General features: G+C 53.6%; 1 protein-coding gene across 2 annotated transcripts; it reads left to right on the top strand.

Moving 5' to 3' along the window:
• The first annotated feature begins 435 nt into the window (after positions 1-435).
• Positions 436-7,290, top strand: ST8SIA3 (ST8 alpha-N-acetyl-neuraminide alpha-2,8-sialyltransferase 3). 2 transcript variants are annotated; one of them, XM_085041934.1, is made up of 4 exons: positions 436-877; positions 1,526-1,648; positions 3,247-3,804; positions 3,987-7,290. In XM_085041934.1, exons 1-4 carry the CDS (start codon positions 699-701, stop codon positions 4,267-4,269), a joined length of 1,143 nt encoding a protein of 380 aa, XP_084898060.1. In that variant the 5' UTR covers positions 436-698; the 3' UTR covers positions 4,270-7,290. The 2 variants fall into 2 exon arrangements, with proteins under 2 accessions (XP_084898060.1, XP_084898059.1); XM_085041933.1 differs by lacking the exon at positions 436-877 and having other exon boundaries at positions 1,169-1,648.
• The last annotated feature ends 3,138 nt before the right edge of the window (positions 7,291-10,428 follow it).

Below are 10,428 nucleotides of genomic sequence, written 5' to 3'. Positions count from 1 at the left end.
TTTATGGTTTAGGGGGCAGTTTAATGACCCGTGCTCCAAACAGCAGGCTTTTAAAGAGCGAGGGGTCTTCTGAGCCAGCGCAGTGCCACCATGATATACGGTGTCACAGGGAAACGGGAGCTGGGGACACTGTGCACCCACCAGACAGAGGTCCCCAGCAGAGGCACAGGGTCCCCAGCAGCTTGGGCCCCGTGGCTGAGCCACACTCAGCCCCCAAAGTGTACCCAGGTCTCCGGGGGCTGCCAGGGTGGGCCACGCCAGGCTTTTAGGGGGATCACTTGGGCACCCTAAGGCAGCGGCAGGGCACCTGGGCCCCTCAGGGGGGACGTCAGGTGGGCACAGTGGGGAGTGGAGTGCTGTGGAGGAGAGCCCGGGGCTTTTTGGGGCACGCTGGGGATGTTTGGGGCACCCTGGCGCTGCCGGGGTGGCACAGACGCCGAGGGGGCTCGCCGGTGCTGCTGGGAGCGCTGGGCCGAGCCCGGAGCCGTGCCGCCCGGGCTGCCTGCCGCGGGTGCGGGGGGCGGTGCGGGGCCGTGCGGAGCCGTGCGGGAGCTCCCGGCTGCCATTTCACCGCCCCGTCCCTCCATTTTCCTGCGAGAGAGAGAGCGAGCGAGCGAGAGCGGCGGAGCCGGCCCGGCCCCGGCCCCACACCGCCCCCGATGTAGCGCCGCACCGCCCAGCCGCCGGGCCGCCTCGGCATGCGGAGCTGCAAGATGGTGCGGGTGGCCAGCGTGCTGGGGCTCGTCATGCTCAGCGTGGCGCTGCTCATCCTGTCCCTCATCAGCTACGTGTCGCTCAAGAAGGACAACATCTTCGGGGCGCCCCGCGCCGCCGGCGCCGCCGGGCCCCGCATGTACATGTTCCACGCGGGCTTCAGGTGAGCCGGGCCCGCCATGGCGGCAGGACAGGGCCGGGCTGCCGGGGCAACGGCGGGGAGGGAGAGGAACCGGCAGCGGCACCGGCAGCGGCACCGGTAGCGGCACCGGCAGCGGCAGCGGCGCCGGCAGAGCATCGGCCGGGCTGCGGAGGGGCGGGCGGGGTTGGCACGGCAGGGCCGGCCGCTCTCCTTGGTGCTGATGGCGGCGGCTGCGGGGAAGGCTCGGGCACGGCCGGTAACGAGCGGCGGGCGTGGGTGCGCGTGGGGGGTGTGGGGGGTGTGTGTGTGTGGGGTGTGTGCGTGGGTGTCCCTATGTGTGCTGCATGGCTGTCTCCGTGTGTCTCCATGTGTCCCCATGTGTGCTGCGTGGGTGTCTTCATGTGTCTCCATGTGTGTTATATGGGTGTCTCCATGCGTGTACATGGCTGTCTCTGGATTTCTATATGTCTCCATGGGTGTGCATGGGTGTCTCCATGTGTGCTGTGTGGGTGTCTCCATGTGCCTCCATATGTGTTTTCTGGGTGTCTCCATGTGTGCTGTGTGGGTGTCTCCATGTGTCTCCACATGCCTCCATGTGTCTCCATGTATGTCCATGTGGCTCCATGTGGCTCCATGGGTGTGTGGTTCGGTGTCTGTGCCCATCTCCAGGTCCCAGTTTGCACTGAAGTTCCTGGACCCCTCCTTCGTCCCCATCACCAACTCCCTGGGCCAGGAGCTGCAGGAAAAGCCCTCCAAGTGGGTGTTCAACCGGACGGCCTTTGCCCACCAGAGGTGAGCAAGCACCTGGGCTCAGCCCAGTCTGTGCCCCTTCCCACCGGGAGTTAAGGGAATGCAGTACTCTGCTAAGTACTCTGAGTTCTGAGGAATTTGCCAGCGGCGAGAGACAAAGGCTGAATCAGAGCTTTTCCCCAGACAGTTGCAGCTCTCCTGGAAGACTTGATTATTTCAGAGCAGGACACCAGGCTGCAGCACACATTATTGTACCAGAATGTGACCCAGTTTCCTGGTGTGCAAATGGAATTGTCCTTACTCCGGGATAAATAGTGTGGTTTCAGACTGCAAACACATAGGGCTATACCAGCCATGAAACGCCGTGTTCATGGAGGCTAAAGCACACCCAGAGAAACTTCCCAGCTGCCGGCAGTTCTGAGCAAGTGCAGTGCTGCTCCTGCCTCCTGCCTCCTGCTCTGCTCCGGCTGCGGGGGCAGAGCAGAGCTTTGTGCTCTTTATCCATACATCTGTCTGCTGGTTACATATATTGAACATTGCTGTGAAAGAAAATGAAACCATGTAGCCGTTTAAGACAGTTACTGTCATCTTGGACTGTAATTTTGTCCTGACAAATTTTGTCCTGCTGGTATAGGGACTGCCTCGTGGCTCTGCTCACATCCCACCTGGGGAGCAGGAATTTGGCTCTGCAGCCAGGCAAGATGGGGCTGCTGCACCCTGAGGGGTGCAGGGTTTGGGCTTCTCTCCTCCCTTCAGGCCTCTGGCCAAGGACAGCAGGACAAGTAATTCCCTTCCAGTGCTGCCACATGCTGCCCTCAGGAGCCACGGCTACAGAGAGGAGGTGGCTCTTTGTCCCATCCTTTCCCCATGACCTGCCAGGCTATGTGACAGTGGCCACCCTCCATCCCTGGCACCAGCAGCCCCATAAGCCTGTCCCTGTGCCACCCCTCTGATGGTTTTAGCTGATGCCTCAGGAGCTGCCTTTGCACTTGTCTGTCAGCCAGAACCCATAATTAGGGCACCCAGTGGGACTCCATTAATGCTCAGACATTGGAGGATGTGAGCTGGAGGAATGGTTGTTTGTTTTCCATAAACATAAGCAAATAAAGTCCTATCGGGTTTCTAATTTTATGCCCTGCAAGGGAAATTCCCAAGCAGGGTTGGTTTTGTTTGCTTTGTAAGTTTCCCTAATAACCCTGGTAAAAGTGCTGCTGTGCTTGCCCAAATATGAATCAAGGAATTATATTTGCATAGATGGAGACAGCAGCTGTCGCTTGGGTTTTTGATTCTAAGCTTGTTAATGAGAACATATATATATATATGTTCTCATATATTTATAAATTGTCTCCTGTTAATTCTATTTGATATTCTGGATTTGCTTCATGTGCAAGAGGCACAGGCACAGCCTTAGCTGGTGTCAGTAGGGACCAGCTGGTAAAGCCAAGAAGAGGTCTAGGTGAGGAGCCAGCTATTTATATTCCTATTTATATTAATTTGAAAGCCATTGCACCATGTTGCTCAGGAAACTACTTTATTATACTTTTTTTAAAAAAGAAAAATATAAATCTAGGTGGAAAGCAAATCCACTGCAAAAAGAGGGGAAACAGAACTCCATGTTTTCTGTTCTGCTTTTGTTTTAGGCAAGAAATCCTTCAGCATGTCGATGTCATCAAAAACTTTTCTCTGACCAAGAGCAGTGTTCGGATTGGGCAGCTGATGCATTACGATTATTCCAGCCATAAGTATGTTTTCTCCATCAGCAACAACTTCAGGTCTCTGCTTCCCGACGTGTCTCCCATCCTGAACAAGCACTACAACATCTGTGCCGTGGTGGGCAACAGCGGCATCCTGACTGGGAGCCAGTGTGGCCAGGAAATTGATAAATCAGATTTTGTCTTTCGGTGCAATTTTGCTCCGACTGAGGCTTTCCAGAAAGATGTTGGAAGGAAAACCAACCTTACCACCTTCAACCCCAGCATCCTGGAGAAGTATTACAACAACCTCCTGACCATTCAGGATCGCAACAACTTCTTTTTAAGTTTGAAAAAGCTCGACGGGGCCATTCTTTGGATCCCTGCTTTTTTCTTCCACACATCAGCGACGGTCACGAGAACACTGGTTGACTTCTTTGTTGAGCACAGAGGGCAGCTGAAGGTCCAGCTGGCTTGGCCTGGAAATATCATGCAGCATGTGAACAGGTGGGTGGGTTTGCCTCGCATTTAACCTGCCAAATACATCTCTTTGTACAATTTCTTCACTGATTTTTCCCCTCATGCCTGATGTGGTAGGAGTGCTTGTTTTTGGAGCCACTGCAGTTTTGTGGTTGCTCCTCGGGTTATGTGTGCCTTGGTTGATTGTGACACACCCTTTGTGTCCCCAGGTACTGGAGGAACAAGCACTTGTCCCCGAAGCGGCTGAGCACAGGCATCCTCATGTACACCCTGGCTTCAGCCATATGCGATGAGATCCACCTGTACGGCTTCTGGCCCTTCGGCTTCGACCCCAACACACGGGAGGACCTCCCGTACCACTACTACGACAAGAAGGGAACCAAGTTCACCACCAAGTGGCAGGAGTCCCACCAGCTGCCTGCGGAGTTCCAGCTGCTCTACAGGATGCACGGTGAAGGACTGGCCAAACTCACCTTGTCGCATTGTGCCTAAGAACCTCAATCTTGAAGTGCCAAACAATTGTCTAAAAAAAAGTGCCCAAAACCAAATTAAACATTCTTCAGATAGAATTCTAAAAAAGGAAACCAACCCACCCTAAAATCTTTTCCATAACTTAAAGATGCTTTTTAGCCACTGCCCATCCAAGGGTGTCAGCATATTTAGCAGTGCAGAAGCTTTTATCACGTTCTGTGGATGTGATTTGTGCAGCTGCAAAGTTGAAACATTTTGCATTTCTAGATAAGCCACTCAGTATGTTTTAATATCTCTTCATATTTCATAAATGCCCTAAAGCTCTTCATTTTATTGTTCCTTCCCATTAGATCTAGAAATGCTACTTTTAAAAGGTTTTGCTTCTTTTGTATCTGTTGCTCTCGCTAGCTCAGCTTGCCGTGGCAGGTGGAGGAAGCCACTCAGAATTCCAGTGCATCGTCACGCACAAGCTCCTCGGTGTGGATCCTGATTTCCACTGCTTGGGTGTTTTCATATTTACTGAATTTTACATTTTTTAAAGAACAACAAGAAAAAGGTCACAAAGTGGCTCATACCTTAGCTAGGTGTTCATATCACTCTTGGAATACTTAAGTGTTTTAATTCCATTGGGGACAGATCCTAGCCCAGACCAGACAGGCTGAAGCATGTTCATTCCCATCCATCCAGTACTATTCCATCATTTGATTCCAAAGTTAAACCACCACCATAAATGGAACTAGGCTCCTCTGGAGACATGTTGGGTGAGAAGAGCCCCAAACCTCATCCCTCTGCTTGGGCAGGGGACAGCAATGGAAGCCAGGCACTAGGATTTTTCAAACTGGTTTTGGTAGGGAAGTGAGCAGGCCAGGAGTGCAGGGAAGAGGAAATGCCATTACCAGATCTCCCCATCTGTGTCTCTAACTCCCCAGCCAGACAGCTGCAGCAGTGACCCCATTTTCTGGTCACCAGCAGCACTCTGAGGCAGACAGGGCAGAGGCTTCCTTGGCACCATGGGAAATGTGGCTGTTAGGGGACAGGACAAACCATAGGGTCACCTAGAGCTGGGAAGTGTTGGCCATTCTGCCTCAGGAGAAAGAAGCCTGGGAAATAACTGTGTTTCTTCTGAGTATGTTGACAAGTATTTAACCATTTTTTACTATTCTGGGTGAGAACTGACCCTACACTCAAAGAAGATGTAAAATCCAATATTTAAAATGGCACATGTTGATTTTTCTCAGCCTCTTTACCTACAAGCAGATGTAGGAGGTGAGGAAGGAGATCTTGAGTATAACACACAACCCGAGCAGCCTGAGGCTTGTCCAGCCCTTAGAAATTGCACAGGGAAGGAAGAGCTCTGCACAGGTAATTAATGAAGTGCAGGAATGGATAATTTCTGATTTTGTTACCTATGGAGCTGTACAGCAGTTCTGCTGGTCTCTGGGGTCCCTGATAAAGGGGTGCCCAGCGACCCTAATCCTAATGGCAAAGAGCCCAGTGAGGCAGAAGGGTCACCCCAAACCCCAAGTGACACTTGTGGGATTGTTTTAATGCCAGGTATTTTTATCAAGAGGCATTTTATCAATTTCCTGTAGGGACTCATAATTTCTCATTAGCAAATTAAAGAAATGTGAGCTTTTATCATTATATTGGCAATGTACTCCATACAGTTTCTTGAACCTCTCATGGTCTTGAAGAGGGACAGAACCCCCTGTCAGTCCTGGGGACAGCCCTGCCATCACCACCAGAACTTTCCAGAGGCACAAAGAGACACCAAATGCAGAGAAGGAAGCAGAAAACAGCAAGATTTGGAAATGGGAATACAGAAAAATTATTGACAGAGCTCCATATTACATCATTGATTTTTAAGCAAAACTCCCCATCGATGCTCCAGACCCACATTGAACATTTCAGAATCATTGATTTTAATGGGGAGTTCTGCCCCGCAATCAATGGCACAGCACAGCCCAAACTAAATTGCTTCTTCGTATCAATATTTTTTTGCCCAAGCTCTTGTAATGTGGAAAACCATCTCAAAGTGTGCAGCTTTCATTTTGCCTGGTGGGGTCTGAGGGAGAGGTGAGGATGGCAGGGAATGGAGAAGACAGAGAGGCTCTCTGGGGCTGCCTCTCCTCGGCAGCCTTTGCTTTAATGAGCGAGACTTTTAATTATTTATTTGTTATTTAGAAGGTGCTGGGGGCTGTAAGTACGAAGCATTTTAGGTTCCAAAACCCAGAGAAATCCTCCCAAGCAGCTCCTCCTGCTCAGCCCTGGGCTGCCAGGACAGTGTCCAGTGTCAGCTACATCCCACTCCAGCCCCTCTGCCAACAGGGTGGGTGCCGAGGTGCTGGGGGTGTACATAGCATTGGGAATATGTGGTTCCTTTCTTCTTTTATACATCTGGGGTCTGTATTTTCGTTGCTTGCATCTCCTTGGTGAATGGTAACAAGGCACGTGAAAACAGGCATTTGGCTGCTGGGTTGAATTGTGGAGTAATTCCACAAAAAGCAAGTATTTGTGAAACAGAACTGACTGTGAAGAGAGGCTGCAAAAACAGGGCAAAGAGGAAAAAGCAGGTTTTCGGTAAATGAATGTGTCTATTCCAATGGCTCTACAGTTCAATGCCTGATAGAGTTGTTTTCGATAAAAAAAGATAAACATTAAAAAAAAAAAAAAGAAAATAATGCCATGATTGTAATAAAGGTTTCATTGCTAAGGGCCATGCTAAAAGGATTGTATATTATTCAACGGCCAATGTTCCAAAAGGGCCAGGGCATGTCTCAGGTGAGCAGCAAAGCTGTGGGAAGGAAGAGAGCCACAGAGAGTCTCGGGACTGGCCCTGGGGGTTGGCACCAGGCATGTCCCCAGCACATTGTGCCCTGGCTCCCCTTGTGACAGTGCGGTGTCCTCGTTGGGAGCGTCAGGAGCTCTCAGTGTGATCCTGCAGTGTGATGTGCCTGCAGCATTGACTCATGTGCCATACCCCAATATTGAATGCATTGTTTTTAAATAAAATGGTTTCTTGTGCATTGGGAGTCTGTAAAACTCTGCTGCCTTGGCTTCTTCCTTATTATTGTTTCCCGAACTGCTCAGAGCCACTGATAGGTTTTACTGGAAAACTCCACCAGAGGAGTTGCCAAAGGTGTTGCTTAATACTGCCTCTCTTTCATTATGCAGTGCAACAAGCTTGGTGCAATGGATCAAATTCTGCACTCCGCTGGAAAACGTGGAGATAAAAAGCATGGGAATCTGGACACTGACTGGCTCAGGGAATTTGCTCATTAAGGTGAATTACATCCCCCTGAACATCTTACAACCCAACTCATCCAGGTGAGTTGCTGCTTGCTCCAGCACCGGGCAGTGTCCCCGGTAGCTCCAAGCAGGAATTATGCCATGTGTTTTGAACTCCCAGGACTGAGTCCCTCAGGCTGGCAGGGGCAGGAGCAGAGCCATTCCAGATGCTCTCTCTGTTCTACCTGCATGTTTCCCACCACTGATATCCACTACAGCTCATGTATTTATCCTTGACATCATCCTGGCAGCGAGGTAGGGATTTATTGTCCCAGAGCCCAGTTTATACAGGGATGGGATAGGAAAAATCCTTTCCTTCCTCTCCCACTGGTAAAGATGAGGAAGGCTCTGCTGGCCATTGGTGCCAGGCCTGGAGGGTGCCAGTGTGGGTTGAACCCCCCAGCCCTGTGCCCAGCTGTGCCTCCATCCCTGGGAAAGTGTCCCGAGGGGCCAGAGCTGCAGAGAACAGGCTTGCGACAGCAGTTTCAAAATGCCAAGGAAAACACTTGCAATGTTTGTTTAAAAGCAGGTGAATATGACACGTGCAGGCCCTGGCCAGCTGGGGATGGCTGTTTGAGAGAACTGCATTTCCTGCACTGAGATGTCACCCTGGAGCCACCCTTTCCCGCATGGCTTGGGTCAGGTGCCAGCTGTGGGTGCTGCAGGACACTACAGAGATGAACCCGTGGAGAACAAAAGAGGTGGGGAATTAAATCTCATACTCCCGAGGGAGTCACAGCCCAAACCAGAAGGATGCTGGGCGAGAAAGCTCAGCCAGGCCAGGTCAGCCCCCAGTTCCATGCCACTCTGCCATCCCTGGCCACCCCACCACTGCCTCTTTGGGAACAGCGAGGGCACCTGGCCTCGGCACGGGGAGCCCCGGCTGCAGGCAGGCGGGAGGACGAAAGCTAACAAAGAAGCTGCCTCCTCCCTCCCCCAAGAGCAGAGAGAAAGCCTCTGGCGAAGGCAGCCATGCAGGCAGAGAACGCCGTCCCGCTGGGCAGCCGAAGCTCGCTGAGCTGGAAGCGGCAGCAGCCGCCCTGCTCCCGGCACTGCTCCTGCCCACCGTGCCCAGCTCGGCTGGACATTGTCCTGCGTGGGTGACAAGGGACACCCAGAACCCTGCTGCCTCCGGGGACAGCCACAGCCCCATCAGGGTGGACCCTCTGCTTCGGTGGATATTTACACCTGATTACTAAGTGGGTATTTACACCTTGGCAGGTTGACATCGGTTTGGAAAGACAGCAGAATTAGGCACTATGGTGTGTAACAAAACATCCTGCAGCCATCAGGTGCAGGCTTGGAAAGAAAAAGTCAGTCAGGCCTGATGAATTTGTTGGAGAAGGACAAGGTAAGGCAAGGCAAGGAAAAGAAAGAGGAAAAGAGAGCAAAAGGGAGGAAAAAGGAGGACGTGGACACAGCACATCTGCGGCACCAGATTCCCATCAGGGTCTGCCCACGCCCCCCTCCTGCCTGCCCACAGCGGCACCTCCGTCTCCGGAGCGCTGCACTCGCCTCTCTTTTCCCCAAATCAACTGCAACTTTTGCCTTCCTTTAGGAAGGACAAAAAGATTTCACGCATAACTTGCCCTGAACAAAGGTACCTCACGCCATGGCTTTCTTTGCCATCTTCCCTTCTTTTTCCTTCTTCACCACAAGCTGACAGCGGCAGGAGTAGCTGGGGCGGGGGGAGTTCCATTTTCTACCAGCCTGATTAGTGCCAAAAAGCAGCTCGGAAAACACTGTGAGCTCCAGAGGCACGGAGAGAAATTAATCGCTATCCTTTGGGATCCAATCTGTAGGAAACTGGGTGCTCCCATACACAGCCTGTTTGCAAGAAGGTTCCAGGTATTCTGGACAGTGGCCTGATAATGGAGGGTCCAAGAAGTGACATTTCTCCCCATTTTCCCCCGTTTAGTTACTGGAAAGACCCAGCGGGGCATTCACAAACACAGAGATGGTTATCAGGGCCCAGGTAAGGACGACACAAGCAGCAAGGACGCGGCTGCTGAGTTACTGATTGAAGGAGCGGGGAGAAGTGCTGAGCTGCACGGCTGGGAGCAGCTGGCACGGCCCGACCAGATGTGTGCTGGCGCGGGTGCCCTGTGCCACAGCAGGCAAGTCCGCCCTCGGCAGCTCCGTGCCAACGCTGCCCCTGCCAGCCGCGGGGCTCAGGGACGGCCTGGGGAAGAGGAGGGAACGCCTGTCCGTGAGTGCAGCGCTGGGCGGGACGCGGGGTCTCAGGGTTCCTGGGGCTGCACCATCCAGCCCCGGGTGACGTGCATCCATCACACCTTGTTAACGAGCCGGAATTCAACCTTTATTAGCTGCTAATAACCGATAACCACCGGCACAGATCAGTGCTGTGCCTCGGTTTGCAGCCGACAATAGGGAGGCAGCAGCGCTGGCTGTGGGCTGAGGGACCCGGGGCAGCGGGGCTGGGCTGCGGAACCGCCTCCCGGGCGGAGAGCCGCGGATCCCGGTGCGGCTGTGCGGGAGGAGCACCGGCCGCTCCCGGGGCCGCTCCCTGGCCGGTTCCGGTGCCGTTCTCGGCAGCTCCGCGCGCTACAAAAGCCGCGGCATCTTTGAGAGCCCCGCGCTCCCCTCACGGCTTTCCCGCCTCGCGCTCCCCTCACGGCTTTCCCGCCTCGCGCTCCCCTCACGGCTTTCCCGCCTCGCGCTCCCCTCACGGCTTTCCCACCCCTCGGCTCGCGCCGCTTCGCCATTGGATTCCCCGGCGCGCGCCGTCCACCCCTCAGCCCTCACGCCGCCCGCGCGCCCGCTCGAGGCGCAGGCCCGGCCCCGCGGGCGCGGCAGGGGCGGGGCGGCCCCGGACAGCTCCCACCGCCCTCAGACGGCGGCGGCGGCGGCGAGGCGAGGACATGGCGCGGG

This window comes from Lichenostomus cassidix, chromosome Z (genome assembly GCF_008360975.1).
Source record: "Lichenostomus cassidix isolate B80296 chromosome Z, HeHo_3.0, whole genome shotgun sequence".
In the NCBI taxonomy this organism is placed as follows: domain Eukaryota; kingdom Metazoa; phylum Chordata; class Aves; order Passeriformes; family Meliphagidae; genus Lichenostomus; species Lichenostomus cassidix.
This window is presented reverse-complemented; position numbering and strand designations above follow the sequence as displayed.

Excerpts from the sequence above, each read along its gene's own strand:
- ST8SIA3 (XM_085041933.1), top strand. The coding sequence starts at position 1,233 with ATGTGTGCTGCGTGGGTGTCTTCATGTGTCTCCATGTGTGTTATATGG. Across the intron at positions 1,649-3,246 it reads ACGGCCTTTGCCCACCAGAG|GCAAGAAATCCTTCAGCATG; the intron begins GTGAGCAAGCAC and ends CTTTTGTTTTAG. Across the intron at positions 3,805-3,986 it reads ATCATGCAGCATGTGAACAG|GTACTGGAGGAACAAGCACT; the intron begins GTGGGTGGGTTT and ends TTGTGTCCCCAG.